The following is a 19,406-nucleotide window of genomic DNA, read 5'->3' on the forward strand; positions in this document are numbered from 1 at the left end:
ATAAGCACCTGTAGGCATGCTTAAGGAATGTTTGTGGAATACTTTGTTGACATGGAAAGGCAAATGGGAAAGCTAAAAAAAAAGAAACTCGTGAATGTATATAAGTGATGTGAGAACCTGTAATAAATGACTTGGATTGTTCACATCTGAGTCCGTGCCTGGTTGCCACATTATTATTTTATCTTGATATGAGGATTCAAGCTTATGCTTTCCTTGATTTTATTAGAAGAGATTGTCTAGGAACAATTAAGGCCTGTTTACGTATTTATGAAAGAGTTTCTGAGGTGTTGAGCACAGACTTCCAAATTTATTTATTTACTAGTTAGTAATGTGTACATATCAGTGTAAATCTAAATTTTAGGAGCTCTGACCAAAACATGCTCCCTTGTTCCACACCTCCATTCTTGTGCTTTTCAGATGAATATTGTCATTGCTGTGCCAGGCTGTTAGCCTTCCAGCCTAGACAGTAAGGACTGGATCCACTCATGGACTTGGAAGCCCTGTATTGGGCACCCTGGTACCTGGGCACCCTGGTACCAGGGCACTTTTCTCCATACCAGAAGCTGAGAATTGAGCATGTGTTCTGAGGTTCTTCACCCACTGCCTAGGAAGAAAGAAGTTCCTCCAAATGTTATTCTCAAAATCAGATGCCAGGGAGTTGCATAAACTTCCTCCCCAGAAAATAAGGAGAACCACATTGAAAAATGCGTCCATCTCAACAGCCTTACTCTGAGTGAGGTGCAGGCAGTGACTCTGTAGATGTATGAGTGAGGGATGTTCAGGCTTGTGTATAGCAGTATAGTGAACGGTGATGCTGATAGAGGTAAGCAATCTTCTCTGTATTTTGAAAAGATGTTGGGACTCAGCTATTGCTTAGGAAGCAAAGGTACTGGATGTTTACTGAGCATACCTCTTGCTTTCCCCGATTGCTTCTAGAAGCTGTGGATGCCCCATCCCTGGAGGTGTTCAAGGCCAGGTTGGATGGGGCCCTGGGCAGCCTAGTCTAGTATTAAATGGGGAGGTTGGAGGCCCTGTCTGTAGCAGGGGGTTGGAGGTTCATGATCCTTGAGGTCCCTTCCAACCCAGGCCATTCTGTGATCTTCCTTACAGTACTTAGAGTGGGCTTGTAAGAGAGCTGTAGAGGAACTCCTTAACAGAGAGTGTAGTGATAGGACAAGGAGAATGGTTTTAAACTGAAAGAGGGGAGATTTAGGTTACATATTAAGCGAAGTTCTTCACTCAGAGGGCAGTGAGGCCCTGGCAAAGCAGCCCATAGAAGCTGTGGGTGCCCCATTCCTGAAGGAAATCAAAACCAGGTTGAATGGGCCTCTGGGCAGCCTGAGCTGGTTGGCAGCCCTGCCCATAGCATGGGGTTGGAACTGGGTGAGCTTGAAGGTTCCTTCCAACCCAAACCATTCTGTGGTTCTATGATTGTGTGACTGTATGATCTTGCTAATAATGGACAAAAGAGCATGATGAATATATATGTATATATATGTATACATGATAAAGCGATAAGGACAGACTCATAGAAGGGGTGAAGCTAACAGAAATGGTTCTTAGATGTATTCCTTCTTTGGTGAGGGAAACAAACAGAAACGTGTTCAGAGGACGCGGCCGTTTTTCTTTTCGCCATTTCCACCCACCCTACCTCGGTTTTGCCGCTCCGTCCCCGCCAGCCTGTGCGGTAAGGAACAGCACGGACTACAGCTCAGGCGGCCGCAGCTGCCCGCCCTACCCAGGAGGTACCGATGGGGCCCAAGCGCGGCCCCGCCGCGCCCATCCCGCAGGCCTACGGCCCGCCCGCTGCCACAGCGAGCGGTGCCGCGGCGCCCCCTGGTGGCCCGCGGGGATTGGCGGAGCACCGCTCAGCGGGGCGGTGCGCCGGGGAGGCCGGGCGCTGATTGGCGGGGCGGAGCCGGGGCTTGGGCTGGAGGGCAGCGATGGGGGCGCAGCTCAGCACGGTGAGTGCCGTGGCGGTGGCGGGGCTCGGCGTCGCCGGGATCTGCCTGCGTGGGAGCGAGGCGGCGGACGCTGCTTGCTCGCCCCGCTCGGTGCCGGCGCTGCAGTCGGATTGTGGCGGCCGCGCTGCGGTGCGGGGGGGCTCGGGTTTTTCTCTTTCGCCTCCTGGTTCCTCGGGTTTCCGGTACGGCCCGGCGGCGGGCTGTGCTCCGGGCGGGACCAGCCGCGCCTCGCCTCGCCGCGGGGACGAGGCAGGGGGGAGAGCGCGGCCCGGCTCCCTCTTGCCGCGGCTCCGTCGCGGGTGGCCGTGTGAGGGGTGGAGCCCCCATCCCGCCGTTGCCCCGCCCGTGCCGCGGCCGCCAGCCCACAGCGCGGCTTCTGCCATGGCCGCCTTTGTTCCGCCCCCCGCCCCGCTCTGCTGCCATTAATAAAAATTCTTTTTCTGTCGCTTATCCTGTGTTAGCAGCCGTGAGTCACCAGCGCTTCGCTGAGCGGCTCCCGGCCTGGCGCTGCTGCCCCCCGGGGGGCTCAGGTTGCTGTGTGCTTTGTGGCTGCGCTGCGTCCAGCGCTGTTGGGTGTGAGAACGCTGTGGATGGCGGGCACGGCTTCTTGAAGCTGCTCAGCCCTTCGTTGCTCTCTTTTTCCCCGCTCATCAGCTGGTAGTTATTTTAGTTCTCAGTCAGACACCGGCTGTGCCGTTACTGTCCCGCTAAACCCTGGGTAACGAACGGCTGCTTGCGGGGCTGTGGTTATTACTGTCAGAACTCAGCTCGATGCTGGGGGAGCTGTTGGTGCCCTGCTTCCAAAGGTGATGGTTACGAGGAAGAGTGGCTTTCTATCTCTCTGAGTGGCTGTGGTAGTTCACACTTGCCATCTGATGACTTCAAAATTATTCACAGAGATAGAAGAAAACTTGTTCCTGCACATGGGTGGAGAAACTGGCTTCTGAGGTTATATACACAAAGCTCTCCCTTGTCCCCTGTTATACATTGGTCCTGGGAATGGAACCAGGCCCAAGCGTTTTTAATTCCCATTTTCATTTGCTAAACCACAGCTGCTCTTTGTTCATTTTTGGTAGCCACGTGTTTAAATGAAACTAATTTATTTTAATGCATTAATGTCTTGTTTGCAGCGGCATCTCTTCCACATTCAGCTTACTGTCTCCACTAGGCCTCGCTGTTGTGGTTGCCATTAGGAGTTATTTGCTGCTCTGTCACTGTCTTAAATGCCCCGTCTGTCTGTTTTGTGACTCAGTAACAAAAATCCTTCTTAGAGCTGCGATAATCTCACGGGTCTGCAGGAGCTTCAGCTTCATTAGACATAATTTTTGCAGTAAAGTGGAAAAATGCAGTGTGCGTGTGGCATGGCATGCTTTCAGGTTGTACCAGGTGCTGATAGCTCTTATGTCTCTACAGCAGCATTTTAGGAGACGAGAGTTTATTACTGTCTTGATCGTACACTTGCCATGATTTTGGCAATCACATAGTATGCCTTGCAGCCTCCTGAAGGCTGTCAGGCTGACAGCAGTGTGATTCCAAAACACTGGTCTGGTCCTTCATAAGCAAAGTTGAGACTTCACCTTCTTCCATGAATCAGAAAGAGCACTGCATGCAGGCAAAGTACATCGCTCAGTTTTTATTTTCAGTTTGATCTGTATCATACTCCCTTTTTTTCTTTTTTCTTTCTTTTTTTCACAAAAGCTACCCTTGTGATTTTCCCCTCTACTGTGTTGAAGCATTAAATAACAAATCATAGAGCTGAAGAGGATCGCTATGAGAAGCAGGAGCTCAGCTTGCTCTCCTTCCCCAAGATTGGGTGAACTTGTATCAGTGTTAGGTGCCTCAGGTTCTGCTGCACATGGGGGAGCACAGGGAGATGCTCACAAGCAGGGGAACCCCAATGCCAGCCTGAGGACTGAGCTGCTGTCACAGGAAGCTCTCTGCCCCACAGCTGGCCTGGCACCTGTCTGTGTGAGCCTGCAGGGGCTGAGGAACACATGTGTCTAATGCTCTCTCTCTCTGTGCCACAGCTGAGTTGGGTTGTGACATACCCAATATGGCTCATCTACAGCACTGTCCGGAGGCTTTTTGGGACTCCTCGTCCTGCAATCACTCTGAAGGATCCTGAAGTGAAGTATGCTTTGAGGCTGATTGATAAAGAGGTACGTACGTGCATGTGCGGTGCTGAGCAGGACCTCTCGTGGATGCTGTGAATTGCTGACTGATGCCTACATCTTGGGCAGTGTTGCTGCAGGGAACAGTAGATTTTTTGAAGGCTGCTGAGCTTTGCTTCTGGTAAAATCATGCAAATATCTGTATTTTAAACAAAGAACTCATTTATACATGCTCCTTGCCTAGCATGAGTGAGTTCTCAGGCATAAATTCCTGCAAGCCAGCTTAGAGTGGTGCAAGATGCTTTGGAAATGACTGTACTCATAGTTTCTGTCAAGTGAGCCTCATGTCATAGAGTACATCAGCAGGAATTTCTAAAATCACCAGATACTGCTGCCAGAAGTTGGTAGCTCTGCTTGGGGAAACAGGGCCCAAAAGGTTAGAGGTCCATATTTCCCTTGGATAAGCTGATTGTCAGAGATCTTGGCTTTCCAGTGTGTAGTCATACCTGAAGATATTTGTAGTGTTGACTTAAGTCAATGAGCTGGTCAAAAAGTTATCAGAAGATTTTGATGAAAGGGACTATGGACTGTAACTGAGCTTTCCTCAAGGTATGCAGAGCTCTGCACTGAGCACTGAGAGCACTGAGCACTGAGTGCACTGAGAGCTTGGCTTTCGTTTGTTCTTTCTGTCAAAGAAAGCAATCATTTGGTTCCAAGTCTTTGGTTTATTGGGAAGCAGAAGTTTCCCCATGGCTTGGGCAGGGTTGCCATGCAGCATTTATTACCCATGCATACTGCAGCAATGCTGTTATTATACATTCCCCATTCTTTCATAAGCTGTGTAGCACGTGGTGGTAGGTACAGGCTGCCCAACTGCTGAAAGGGATGGAAGCTAGAGGCACTGCACATGCTTCTGCGAATCAGACTGCTGGCAGGTTTCTGCTGCATCTATTTCTAACTGAAAATCATTCACAATTTTTTTTTTTCTTCTAAATGCTGATTTTTCTCAGTCTGTTGTCGTGTTTTGTGCAGTTTTTTTTAATCTTGGGAGGAAGGAACAGCTCTGCTATAACCACCTCAAGTGTTGCTGCCTGTGGTAGTTTAATCAGTGAGATTAACTTGGTACAAGTGCTTTTTCTGCAGAGCTGTAGTTCTGCATTTTCATTAGCAATTTGTAACAGCCTCCCAGAAATCTGGTGCTGCTAAACTACTCAAGATTGTCATACCCAGCTGTCCGAGGAGGATGAAATTAGTATTTCTGACACCCACAGTTTGTAATTTACAAGCTCTTAAACGAGTGGAGCACTTTAATTGGAACACAGCTGTCATTACGCAGAAACCTTTTAATGTCTTAAAAGGTCTTAAAGGTCTTAAGGTCTTAAAAGTTGGGAAGGGAGTGGTGGCACTCAGTGTGGATGTGGAGCCTACTCAAGACGTGTGGCGAGATGAGAATGTGGAGTTTTTCCTTGGAGAGTGCAGCTCATGCAGCCCAACCAAAGGCCCTTCTATTTCAGAAGTGTTCACTATTCCCATTGCCATGTTGGTACTCATCATTCCCTTTTTGTAACTGTGAAGCTCTCGGTGACTTCACCAACACAGCATCTAAATGATTTGTGTTTAAAACAAAACAATGAACAAATTGACTCCTTTTTTTTTTCTTGAGAGTGGCTGGGGACTATATGCTTCTTCTTCTTAGATGAAAGTATTTAATGGTGCAGTTGAGAATATGGCCTTGCAGAAAGTTTTTCTTGTGGGCTTGCAATTGAAGCAAAAGAACAAGAAGTGTGGCTGGCAAGAGAAACGCAGAAGGTGATTAGGTTTTACTAAAAACAGAAATGGTCCTGTGATTGCTGGAAATGCCAGCAATTTATGTACTGGCTGCCCTACAGCACTAGGAGTGTGTTCAGAAAGGTTCTGTAGGAAGAAACAGTACCTGCAGTTACGACGTTTGAAAAGCACAGGTCTGGGGAACTCATTGTGTGAAGTCTGTGCGTCCATTAGCACAGCCTAGATCTTTGTGGTAAAGCTGGAAGCCAAACGTATCAGTTTGCTCAGCAGTTGGAAGCAGACTCAGTGCTTCCTCTGCCTGTCAGCTGCCCTTAGGCACCACCAGAAAGGTTGGTGTTTGTCCCAGTAGTGTAAGGATCCATTTGGCACTCGGAGAAGCTGGCATCACACAGTTAAGCACCAGCCTGCAAAAAAGCTGTCCACCACCTCTCTGTTTGCAGATGTGAGCCTGGTGAGGTCCTTGGCACCCGCAGCTTGAGGCAGAAATGTGCTGGCAGCTGGAGGCCAGGGGCTTGCTTCCAGGTGTTGAGTGATGGCATTGGGAACGCTGGGAGGTGGCCTTGTGCTGGAGATGGTTTCAAGGCTGCTGCTGATGTGGCCTCGGTCTAAGACCTTGCTGAGCAGCGTGCTCAGCGTCCTGGCCTTGCAGCAGGCACGAGGCATAAGCATGGGGGTGCTATGAATTTCTGAGTGTTGCTCACAGTTGTCTGCTGTGATGCACCAGAATAATCGTGTTCCAGTACCGTTGGCCCATCTTAAATGGTGCAGTTGCTGTTGAATTCCTGTGTGTTTAATGAGATCTGGAATAGTGCTTAGGTTTTTAACTTGTGGCCCCCGCACAGAACACAGTGTAGTATTCACAGTGCTCAGAAAGCTATTGCTTATTCTTAATCTGTATGAGTATCTTAACTAAGTTTTGCTATTAACATTTAAATATTCATCAAAACAATATTTCGGTACGTCTTCAATTTCAACATGAAAGTTAAAAACTTATGAATAAAACATTTTGAGGGAAAGTTAAGTTTTACAAGCATTTATTTATCAGTTGATCAGTTGTTACATTATGCAGAAATTTCAGATAGAGTATTGCTGTCCCCTAAATACTTAATCCTGCAGCAGGCCACACAGGTGCAGTGATTTTACAGGAGAACTCACAATCAAAATCCCAACAATGTGGCTGATGATTATTCTTGTTTTTCAGGAAGTAAGCCATGACACAAGGAGATTTCGGTTTGCTCTCCCTTCCATGGATCATGTTCTGGGTCTACCAATAGGTACGTTCTGGCTTTCCTTCCTGAGAATCAGAGCCATGTTAGTTGTACTGTGGGAGATTTTTTTCTTGCATTTTGAATTTCCAATGCTGCCCGTGTGCCTTGATCTGTTAGAGCTTTGCAAAACTGTCCCAGTGCTGTGAGTCATGTAACATTATCACAGAATCCTAGAATGGCCTGGGTTGAAAAGGACCACCGTGATCATGTAGTTTCAACCCCCCTGTTATGTGCAGGGTCACCAGCTACCAGACCAGGCTGCCCAGAGCCACATCCAGCCTGCCCTTGAATGACTTGGATGTCAGTGTGGTGCCTGAAATCCAGTGTTCTTACCAAGAGTGTACATCCAGCTTCTTTCTGGGAAGGCAGTAGAAGAAGGAAGCATTGGTCTTTGTATTCTTCTAATCTTAACTTTCCAGTGTGTGTTAGTCCCATGGCACTTGGTGTCTGTGATCCCCTCGAGGCAATGTTCCCAATGCTTCCCAGCTAAGGCATGCATTTCACCAGCTAGTCTGCTAAGCTCTGAGTCTCATGGAACTTGTTAGTCACCATGGAGTAGATGTTTCCTGAGGCCTTGCCATGTGGCATATTGCCTTCTGTACTGGCTTAGTGCTGTTGCTTCTCACTGCTTATGTAAAGTGCATTTCACCGTGACTTGTGTTAAATAAGGACTTAGGCTGTAGATGCCTATTGGATGGTCTGTGGGTCAGGGGTGCTTGCTGGTGTGAGATGTGGGAAGCAAGGCAGCTGGGAGTCGTGGGTGTGGCAGCTATGGGACAGATTCTGGAATGTCCTGTGCATGTTTAGTCCAGCACCAGCTTTTGGCTTTTACCAGCCAGCTAGGGTGTTACAGGAAAAAACACAGCTTGCTCATGGAAAGTTGGATTCTGTGTGGCTTTATGGAGGCTCCCCAGCAGCTGCCCTTCTGCGAGGAGGAAAAGCACTAATGAATAAGGGCATAAAGTATGTTTTCCCTCAGAGAGAAGCACAATAGCACTGTCATAGAATCATCATAGAATGGTTTGGGTTAGAAGGCACCTTTAAGATCAACTAGTTCCAACCTCCTGCTGTATGCAGGGACACCTCCCTCTAGATCAGGTTGCTCAAAGCCCCATCCAGACTGGCCTTGAATGATTACAGAGAGTGGGCATTCACAACCTCACTGGGTAACCCGTTTCAGTGTCTCACCACCCTCACAATAAAGAATTTCTTGCTAATACCTGTCTTTAAAGATTTATGATCTACAGTGGTAGTGTCACCAGGTTGCACATCTTTATCCATCCACTGGTTAGCATCACTGGCCCTCCAGTGTGACAAACAGCTCCCAGTAAAGTCCTCTTTTTGCGTACCTGCAACAGGCAAAGGAGCTGTGTCATACATCTTTGGAGAGCAAAGTTCATCTTATGAGGCATTAGTTACAGAATCATAGAATGGTCTGGGTTGAAAAGGACCTCAAAGATCATCTAGTTCCAACCCCCTGCTATGTGCAGGATCACTAACTACCAGACCAAGCTGACCAGAGCCACATCCAGCCGGGCCTTGAATGCCTCCACAGCCTCCTTGGGCAACCTGTTCCAGTGTGTCACCACCCTCTGTGTGAAAAATGTCCTCCTAATATCTAACCTAAACCTCCCCTGTTTCAGTTTAAAACCATTCCCTCTTGTCCTATCATTATCCACCCTTGTAAGCAGCCGTTGTGGGGGCCTAATGATGTTAAAATAATGAAAAATTTCCCCTGGGTATTCTTCAGCTGTGTCTCGTAAGGGTATTGGAAAACCTTTCCAAGGAGTTAAATTCTAGAGGGATTTTCTTTTTCATTATAACGTAGGCATTGAGAAAAGAGTTCAGCTAATGTGTGAGAGATTGAAATGCGATTGCTACTTTCAAAGGAGAAAGGTAGTTGGTAGAGCTTTGAGATGGCCTGTGCATTAACTGCCCTCCTGATGCGTCACCGAAAGAAAAATCCCCTGGAAGCAACGTGCTTTTCTTCCTCCCCACAACCAGGACAGCATATCTACCTGTCTGCTCGGATCGATGGAGCGCTGGTCATTAGACCTTACACTCCGATTTCCAGTGACGATGACAAGGGCTTCGTGGATCTTGTCATCAAGGTAAGGATGTCATGCTGTTGTACAGGCTGGGCAACTCCTGAATCCACCTGCATGCCTGCAGTGCCCTGTGAAGCCTGGTGTGCCAGGTTCTGTTCTGCTCTGTGCCCCTGTGGACTTCCATTCTAACAAGTACTGTGCAATTATCTACAATCCCTGTGGCATTCTACGCGCCCTTCTTTACTGAGCGTGTCTCACAAGGTACTTCATAATTTCCTGTGCTTGCACACGGCCATTTTCCAGAATCTGTACACATTTGCAGATTTTTTTGCATTTTTCAATGCTTCTGAAGTAGGAGATTAACCTTGTGTAAGCTGTCTGCTTCTTCAGCTAATGCCATATGCTCTTTGTGACCATTATTAAGGGTGGTGGGGATTTTTGTTGTTACTGATCCAGACAGGGCAGATGATCGATTCCAACTTGGTCAAAATCAGGGCAAGAGTGTAATTTCAATCCTTATCGGAAAACTCAGTGCTTCTTTTTCATTGTCAGTCAAATCTGTCTAGATAGTATTTCTTTATGTAGTGATTGCGTCCTATGAATGAGGAACATGGCTACGTGAATATCTGAATGGCAGAGAAAAGGACACGTGCTCATTTCTGTGCTGTGAGATTAATTATTTCATTGTTTTTTACATAGGTTTACATGAAAGGTGTCCATCCGAAATTTCCTGACGGAGGGAAGATGTCTCAGTACTTAGACAGCCTGAAAATAGGGGATACCATTGACTTCAGAGGACCAAGTGGCCTGCTTGTCTACAAAGGAAAAGGCAAAGCTCAGAAAATATAATTTATCCAGAGTAAATGATACAAAATCTGGGCTTCTGAACATCATTGGCATTATGGGTTTTAAGCAAGTAGAAATGCAACTAGTAAGAGCTTCATGCTGTACTCACAGAATCAGGATTCCTGTCAGTGTCTGACACCATGATCCTGAAACAGTCAGAATTTCTGTTTTTCTTTGTGATGTCTTCAGTTCACCTTTGTTTTCTGCCCCTGTTTTACAACGTCAGTTAATTGAAAAATGCTGAGAAGTGATCACAGGCTCTGTTTCCTGCTCTCTTCATTGTTTTCCACATCTCTCTCTTCTAGGTGAGTTTGCTATTCGACCTGAAAAGAAAGCCCAACCGGTTACTAAGAAAGTGAAGTATGTGGGGATGATCGCAGGTGGGACTGGTACGTGTGTAAAGATTCATCTTTGGCCTCTGACACCTGCTAGATGTTGTTGATATTTTCCCTCACCTGTTCCTTTGCACTTTCTCCTTTACTTTCTCACATCACTTACAGCACTTCTCTTTCAGGAATAACACCTATGCTGCAGATCATTCGAGCAATCATGAAAGACAAGGATGACTCCACGGTTTGCCAGCTGCTGTTTGCTAACCAGGTAATTTCTGTCCTTATTTCTGTTTATGAAGTGTTATTTAACAAACACAGCTCCACTCAGCAACTGAAGTTGTTGCTGAGGAAGCGTGGTGCAGCAATACGTGCTGTGAGGGGAGAAGTGAGCAGTAATCACACACAGAATCACAGAAACACCAAGGTTGGAAAAGACCTAAAAGATCATCCAGTCCAACCATCCACCCATCACCAATAGTTCTCACTAAACCACGTCCCTCAACACAAAATCCAAACGTTCCTTGAGCACCTCCAGGGTCGGTGACTATAATTACTTCTTTGAACATTGCTGCTGAAGCGCTACTGTCCTCACAGCTGATGCTCAATGTCCTGGATCTTATTGTTCTGTTTCTGATTCAGAATTTTTTAAAACTCTGGATTCATCTGTGCAAGTTGATATGTTTTGGGTAGACTTTCAGAGCTGTCTTTCTTAGTGAAAACGTGGAAGAGGTGGACATTGGGCTCCTTCAGCAACTGAATCTCCCCAACTTAAGAGCAGGCTTTGTAAGAGGAGTCTTCTTGAGAATGCTTTATGTGAGCTAAAATTAAAACTGATCTCCAGCAGCTTCCTTGACTATAGAGCTGGGGTTCTGCACAGCTGTTTCCTTTCAGTTTTATTCCCTCCATCAGCGTTTCATATGTTTCGTTCACTCTTAGAGCTGTATCATACTTTGCTGCTGGAAAAAGGGAAGATCCTTTTGACACGTAATGTTCTTGTGATAGGGGGATTTCTTGGCTGCCCAGGCAATCCAAGTGGTGGTGTGTAGCTGAACTGCACGCCCCTCCTTGGCCTGACATTCTTCTGGTGCTCATCTTTTTGTTTTCAAAACTCCCTCATGGTTAATTTCTGCTCCTGAATTATGTGAGATTTTTTCCTGCCTGTGTTTCTTAGCTTCTTTAGGCTTTCCTTCTTTGTTCTTCTTTCCTCTGGTATTCACCATATCCCATTTCCTGCAGACTATATCTGTATTACAGAACTGCTATGAGCCCAGTACGCTGGCTGCTGTAATCCAACACAGCTCCTTCAGCAGGGTCAAAATAGAACATGTACAAAAAATACTTTTTGTTTTTTCTTCTACTCAAAAGCAATGATCCAAGTGCCAACAACTGCCCTATTCTGGTGCTTTACTACTGTAATAAGGCACCTTCCTAAGTGCTTTTGGAGTGCCCTCTGGCACTGGGTGATGCAGCTGCAGCATTTGATATCTGCTGAGTGCTTGAAGCTGGCACATAATGCAGTAGGTCTCTGGGCTGGTAGAGGGTCAGGATTTGGGATTTGCTGTGAGTTAATTCAGAATGACTAACATAGAAGTTGAGCTGTTCTAGCAACCTAGAAATCCTATTGCTTCTTGCGAGGAGGAGGGTTTTTTTGAGAGAAACAGTTGCCTGTGTATTAGCAACAGGCTGTGTAAACATCAGTTGTTGGCTTTAAGGAGTCCCTGTACCCAAGCACTGCACAAATATAAAGCAGATGGACAGGCATGAAAGCCTACAGACTAGGTTTTTTTTAATATTTAATGCTATAAAGTATTTTTTGTACATGTTCTATTTTGACCCTGCTGAAGGAGCTGTGTTGGGTTACAGAAGACAGCGTACTGGGCTCATAGCAGCCCACTTGGAGCTGGTCAGACCCAGTTACAGCCCTTCTGGAAGCCGTGCAGCAGCAGGTCCAGAAACAGGAGCCTTCCTGGCAATAGATGTTGGCACATTCCTCATCAGCCCCACAGCCCAGACATTGTCATGTCCTCAGTGCCAAATTATTAAGGCTGTGGAGGAGGATGCCAGTTTTAGTCTCTGCCCTTACCCTCCTTCCCAAACTGTGGCTGCTTTTATGGGAGTAAGGTTTTCTTTTGGCCTTTGATGGTGTTTCATCAGAGAGGAGCAGAACTTGCACAGCCTTTGTTGCTCCAATGAGATCTCAGTACCTCCTTGGTTATTTGTTGTTCCACATCTTGTTTAAAAACTGAGCATCTCCATATGGCAGTGCTGATGAAATTTAAAGTGGTGGAGGTGAAAAATTGGCCTTTTTATTTCCTGATTGAAAGGCAGAGTTTGGAGGGTAGGAAAATACACATGTAGTCATGGTTAGTTGTTTGTTTTTGTTTAATGAAAGCCGCTTTTCTAATGTAGGTGTTAAGGAAGGACTCGTTCTTAAGTGTTACCACTGATTCTGTAATGAGTTCTGTGTTTTGATGCAGGTATTGCTTTGTCTTACTGTTTCGAAGGAAGGAATTACGGGGCTGGAATTTGGGCAAGTTCTGCAATGGGATCATCATGGAAATAATTTGCATTTACAGGCTCTCCTCAATCTTTAAAGCAGGGTTGAATAATCTGTTCCATCTCACAAAACTACACAGAACTGTAGTGGCCATCTGAGGGCTGCATTCAAATGCAGAGCCATAACCAGTGTTTCCTTTACCCGGCAGACTGAGAAGGATATCCTGCAACGTTCAGAGCTGGAAGAGATTCAGGTTCAGCACCCCAACCGTTTTAAGTGTTGGTATACACTGGATAAAGCACCTGAAAGTAAGACCTGTCGTGCTATCTCTACTGCAGCTTAAGTTATGGGTACTAATGCACATGTCTGACAGGAGAAATGCTGCACTGTGTGTATTTCTGAGCTCCTTTGTTTCTTGATGAGTTGTGTTCACGCAACACTGAATGCATCCAGCAGCTTCTTTCTTTACACAGTTGTGGACAGAAGCTCTAGATGTTATCTGACAGTGTTTCCATACCTATGAAGCTCACCTGAGGGGAACGATAGTGTTATGTTCATCCCGTGACTACACCTGAATATTAACCATTATCTGCTGTGATCCAAGGTGACCTTCCTTTCTCCTGCTATGTCATGCCCACCCCCATCAGAGGAGAGTCACACTCCATTCGCTGGTAGCTTGGAGCAGAGAGGGAAGAGCCATGTGCTTTCTCTTACCTTGTGACCATGACACTGTGGAAGGCATATTGTTGGCCACGGAAACCAGGCCGAACTGTGACACACAGGATGGTGGGGAGGGTCTTAACCATCCCTGGAGTCTGGTGCTCCCGTGTCATTTTCTACAATAAGCGTTCTCCCTGCATTTCTAAGGCAGCTTGGATAGCAGTGTATTAAGGAGGATGGATGTTGCTGTTTGTTTCACGCGGCTGGAGCTCAAAAGATTCATATTCTTTTCACAACTTTGCTTGGTATTTCCTTGGGGCTTTTAGAACGCTTTCTTAAAAATTCACTTTTGTTTTCTCCATGCATCAATCCCATTTTAAAAGCATAAGGGGCACATTTTCCTTTTAGCAGGAGAGCGCAAATGCTACGGGCTGCAGTTTTACTAAAAAAAATAGAGATGCACACAGTTTATAATAAAGTGACCTCTCCTCTCCTCTCCTCTCCTCTCCTCTCCTCTCCTCTCCTCTCCTCTCCTCTCCTCTCCTCTCCTCTCCTCTCCTCTCCTCTCCTCTCCTCTCCTCTCCTCTCCTCTCCTCTCCTCTCCTCTCCTCTCCTCTCCTCTCCTCTCCTCTCCTCTCCTCTCCTCTCCTCTCCTCTCCTCTCCTCTCCTCTCCTCTCCTCTCCTCTCCTCTCCTCTCCTCTTCTTTTTCTTTTCTTTTTCTTTTTCTTCCCCAACAGATTGGGATTACAGCCAAGGATTTGTGAACCAAGATATGATCAGAGACCACCTGCCCCCACCTCAGAGCGATGTTCTGATCCTCATGTGTGGACCTCCTCCCATGATCCAGTACGCGTGCATTCCCAACCTGGACAAACTGGGCTATGCCAAGGACATGAGGTTCTCCTTCTAATGAAGGCTGTTACTTCAGTGGTCTTGTGAGGAAGGAAAGAAAAACAGTTAATGGGGAACAAGACAAAGTTAGAGATGGCTGATGCACAGTGCTGGGAAGCTACATTTACATTAGAAGTACTTCATTTTTATCTGAATCTCTGGCAAGTTAGACACTTAAGCTTAACTATATGATAACCGTACTGTACGTTACACACAAACAGCCTTCTGGCAGAGACGTAGCCATGCGCAGTTCTCAGCTGTGTTGTGCTTGCCACGTCTGTCCTGTAGAAAGATTATATTCCATCTTGAGGCTGGAAAGCTTCTTAGGGCAGCAAATACTCATTTACACTCTTGTTAGCACTGTAATCAAATAGCAGTAATATCCCACTTCCTAACACTGTGCATACCCAGTATTTTATTTGGTGTGAAGTATGAAATATATGGAATGAGCTGGATCATTCGCCCTGCTTGTATCAAACTTTAAAGAGATGTTACTGTGTGAGGACCAGGAGCGTTTTCCTGGTATGCATAATCTTTGCACCATCAGGAGCTTAAGAGTGTTCATTTGAAGGATGACAATTAACCACGTATGACTGAAGTTGTTTAAGGAAGTTGCCTTGTTAATCAGAATAGAGGGGTAGACAGCTATATAAAATTTGTTTCCTGTGTATTTTGGAATAGCCTCTTTTACGTGGAAACACTTTTCCAGCTGCTCACATCCCTGGGCAATGAAAGAAACTCTGGACAGCAGGTGCTTTACTGACTGTCCTGGAAGTCTTTGCTTGTATGTGTGCTGAATACTGAAAAAATACTGACGTGTGTATTTACTTTTAAATAACAGGCAGTACCATAGGAGTGGGAAAGTGATTGTTCTGCATGTTCTGTGCAGTGAAAAAGTGCTGGGTGAAAACTGGATCTGGTTTTAGTTTGTTTCCCAGAGCTGGGTTAGCCAGACTGGGGTTCATTTGGTGGTCCAGCTCAGCAGTGGGTCCTGGCAGGTGTGATATGCCTGCACATCTTGCTCTGGAAGAGCTCCAAAGAAGAAAGAGGATTGCATGGGAACAGCCTTAAGCCACCCAACTGACAGCTGATTCAAATGTATCTCTGAATCTAAAACTCTTTCTTACGTGCTGTTTATTACAGCTTCCATTTGTTTCTTAATATAATTTTTACAGCAGCCTTTCACCTGACCTTTAGCAAAACTTCATGCCTCCTGTGTGCTGTCCTTCTGCATCCACACATACTGAGGTTGGGGCTGTCCTGCAAGAAGTCCAGGAGACAAAGTCGTGGTCTGGTGATGAAATCACAGTGAGGGAAAGGATAGTGGGTGGTGGTGGATGAAGTCGTAGAATCACCAGAGCTGGAACAGACCTCCAACATCACCCATTCACCAATATTTCCCCCCTAAACCACGTCCCTCAGTACCACAGCTGAAGTCACGTGGATGCGAGTTAGCTGCAGGTAGTGCTGTGCCATGTGTGTCACTTCTGTAAAGATTTGGGCACTACTTGGGGCTGTAACTTGCCCCGCTTTCTTTTGTGCCCATCCAACAGCTGCGTAGTAGACACTTAAAAGGTGAATCTTCAGCATCAATTAAAAGGAGAAAAGGATACTACAGTTAACTTAAGGAACCTGCAAAGAATAATACTATTACGTTTATTAAATAGACACTTGCCTCTGAAATCTTCAGCATTTGATGTGCGTTTCTGAAACTCATTTTACTATTGTGCTCCAGAGGTCAGTTCCTTTATCTTTTTGTGAGGCAAAAAGCAGAAATAGGAGATGAATTGTTTTGCTGCTGGTTTACATCACTGTGGAGTAAACAGGTTTTTTTTTTTCCATGACTGTATTTAAGGAAGTGTTCATATCAAAAATAACTCACTGGTAACACGGCAACATTTTTGTATAACTAAACCTTTCTTCTAATTACTGTTTTTTTCCACATCTGTCAGAAATAAATGATGATGCAGGTGCCTCACCTGTGTGTTACTTATCCCATCACCTTCCACTTCAGAAGAGACAAACTGTGTCTGTAGAGCACTTCAGAATGCTTAAAAACATCTGTTTGCTGTTTACCCAACTGTTTGTGTGAGAGGTTGGTGCAAGCTGCTGAGTCAAGGATTAAACTACCACTGTTTTCTGTCTGTCACCAGAATCTATTCGTTTTGACTTTATTTTGTACATCTTCCTTGCGAACATGAAGCTCTTTAATTAAAAAGGAGATTTTTATATAATCTGATGAAAAGATGGTGCCCCGATCCCTTTTGCTTGCTGGTCCTGTACTGTGGCACTTAAACAAGTAATAAAAGCTGGTTTTGCATTGTTTTTGATTCTCAGATTCATCTCTCTTACAGTTGTAGCGGAGTGGGTGTCAGCGAGCTCCTACCTGTGATGGAGGTTAGGGGAGAACATTCTCACAGGACCTGGAAAACTGAAACAGCTTCAGAAATGTGCTCCAAGAGGCCCTTCTCACAGCCAATGAGCCCCCAGTAAAGGGTGGGGGTGAGGTTTTCTGCTGTTATTCTTATTCTTTGGGTGAAAAGCACTACCTGAGGATTGGCTGTGAATCACTTGGGCCAACACACCAGCTGGGCTGAATCAATGAGCAAAAAGTCACACTGTCTTCCCCGAATACCTTGCTGTTCATCCTTGCCTTTATTACCCACAGCACTGATTCCTGCCAGCGCCAAGAATGCAGCAGCATGACTTACCTGAGGTAGCAGAGCCTTTGGGGGATCAGGTCAGGAGGCCATCTGCCCCAGTATGTGATTCGCATAGTTTGGCCTCTCAGAGCCAGGATTTATTGCATCCTGCATTGATGCTGGACCTCTTTGTGCCCTTTTGTTTGACTGTGCAGACTACAGCCTTTAATTCTCAGCTGTCACAGCTTCCCCATTTTATAACTCAGAAACTAAACAGTAACATATGAATGACAGTTTTGAAACTGCTTTTATTCTGTTAAAAGAAAGAAAGAAAATTATAAGGAAAACCACCACCCAGGAGGTCAATACCATCGAACTGTTAGCGTACTCAGCAGTAAGTCCCTACCTGTGGCCTACAAACACTGTGGTTTTGCCAGCCTGAAACCTGTGGAGCTCTTTCCTTTGCTGCTTAACAGCAGCTGGAAGAAAGCTACTACAGTTGTGCAACCTGAAATGCTGTCAGCTAAGACCTGAGGGAAATTGAGTAAACCACTACATAAACACAATGAGCTGCTAAGATACCAAAACCAAAGACAAAGCGAAACATTCTTGCCTCTTCCAGATTTCTGCTTGCTGCCAGGGCTGTCAGGAGCCCTTCCTTCTCTGCTGCACTGAAAGACAAAGGCTGCCCTGCATGCCAGCCCCCATCTCCATGGGTTCATTTTCCCATGTCTCCTTAAACAACTGCAGCTGTTTTTTGCCACCAGCAAGAATAGGGTTTGTGGCAGAGCCCAGTGCTGGGTCACAGCTCTGAGGCTCTCCAGTCCCAGCATCAGCCTGGTGCTGGTTGCCTTCCTGTGGGCAGATGATAGGGCTCTCATTTGGCTCATTTCTATCTCAGGACAGGGAGTTCTTCACTAGGAGAACGAGCTCCATTCCTCCAACAGTGTTCTGAAGCCCTTGCATTTTTCTCTACTTGCACCACCACTCTGAAAGCAGTAACAGCATGTTTTCTCTATTACAGACTCAACACACTATTTAAAAAAAAAAAAAGAAAAAAGAAACCAGCCTGCCCTTTCTATATGCACAGCACACAAAGGCTGAGCCAAGCCTAATAACTCCTCCTGAAGGCACCATTTGATAAAGCCTTCGTGGCCCCAGCCAAGGCTCCATGGTTGGTGAACAAAATGTCCTGGGATGGCTCCACGCCTTCTATAAACACTTTTCCTGGCAGATTGTATTCTAGAACAGTGTGCTGTTGTTCTAAAACCTGGGCAGACTGAGTCAGATTGGCTGCTGCACAATAGAAGGCAGTACAGTGGGTGGAGGGGGAAGGTGAGAAATAGGGGTGGAGTGATGTGTGGCACGAAGCCCACCGAGGCTGAGCGCCACCCACAGCCTTCGGTGAGGGCCTGCAGACACCCTGCTGCCAGCTCGAGGTTTACAGAGATTTATGGACAGATTGCCTTCCTCCTTCAGCCCGTGTGTTGCACTAATGCAGATCTCCAGCACCTCTCTGTGGGCAGGAAGCTGTCTGATCAACAGGCAGTGTTTCTGCTCTTGCTTCACAATGTTATCCAGCAGGATTTGGTCCTCAGGTTTCCTGGCATGCCAAACATGGCAAACAAGCCCTCGCAGTCCCATCCTACCAGACAGCAGATCTTGTCTGGACTCTCTAAGCAGCTCCAGCAGTGTCTGCCCACCAGTGCAGCCTCCAGGCTGTCCCCAGTGCTCCTGTGGGGCCATCCCGCTCTGGCAGAGCTCTGCCAGCTGTGGGATCTGCACTCAGCTGCAGCTCGATGCACTTGTCACCCAACAGAGCCCAGAGCCAATCCACTCCAAAGAGCACAGCCTGTTACATGGTTGTTTTACTGGTCACGATGCATTCCTCCACTCCCTTCTCCACACAGAAGCTGATGAAGTTGACCAGGAGGATCCTGCTCAACAGAAGGACTTCGTATGAGGATCTGTGAAGCCAAGCTAGTCCTTCAGCCTCTGAGGTGAACGGACCATGCCTTAGCTGAAGACTTTATGGATAATGAGTTTCAGCCGTGTTCCCAGCTGTGTCCGTGTGATGCTTTCTGACTCACGCTCTGCACAGGTGATTTCCTCATACAATAACCTGAGGGAAATCCCTTCCTTAGTGAAGGTTCTGTGGTAACTGAGCACTGTCAGAGCCATGGGGTGGGCTGAACAGAACTGCCAACAGATGCTGTGCCCAGCAGAGCCTGGCAGTGCTGGCAGGCAGCGCTGCAGGATGTTTCCCCTGCATCTCCCTGAGCAGGGACCAGCCCAGCAGGCCCCGCCGCTTTCACACCTACTGAGCTCACCTGCTTTCAATGATCCCATCTCATTCTA

At 46.5% G+C, this 19,406-nt stretch overlaps 1 protein-coding gene across 1 annotated transcript; it reads left to right on the top strand.

The window, feature by feature from the left end:
- The first annotated feature begins 1,856 nt into the window (after window positions 1-1,856).
- On the top strand, window positions 1,857-16,731 carry LOC128084519 (NADH-cytochrome b5 reductase 3). The gene is made up of 9 exons (XM_052690672.1): window positions 1,857-1,964; window positions 3,992-4,123; window positions 7,065-7,137; window positions 9,136-9,242; window positions 9,879-10,008; window positions 10,331-10,414; window positions 10,540-10,625; window positions 13,063-13,162; window positions 14,253-16,731. Exons 1-9 carry the CDS (start codon window positions 1,944-1,946, stop codon window positions 14,423-14,425), a joined length of 906 nt encoding a protein of 301 aa, XP_052546632.1. The 5' UTR covers window positions 1,857-1,943; the 3' UTR covers window positions 14,426-16,731.
- Window positions 16,732-19,406: the final 2,675 nt, after the last annotated feature.

The sequence above is a fragment of the Tympanuchus pallidicinctus genome, unplaced genomic scaffold, assembly GCF_026119805.1.
Source record: "Tympanuchus pallidicinctus isolate F22 unplaced genomic scaffold, pur_lepc_1.0 scaffold27, whole genome shotgun sequence".
In the NCBI taxonomy this organism is placed as follows: Eukaryota; Metazoa; Chordata; class Aves; order Galliformes; family Phasianidae; genus Tympanuchus; species Tympanuchus pallidicinctus.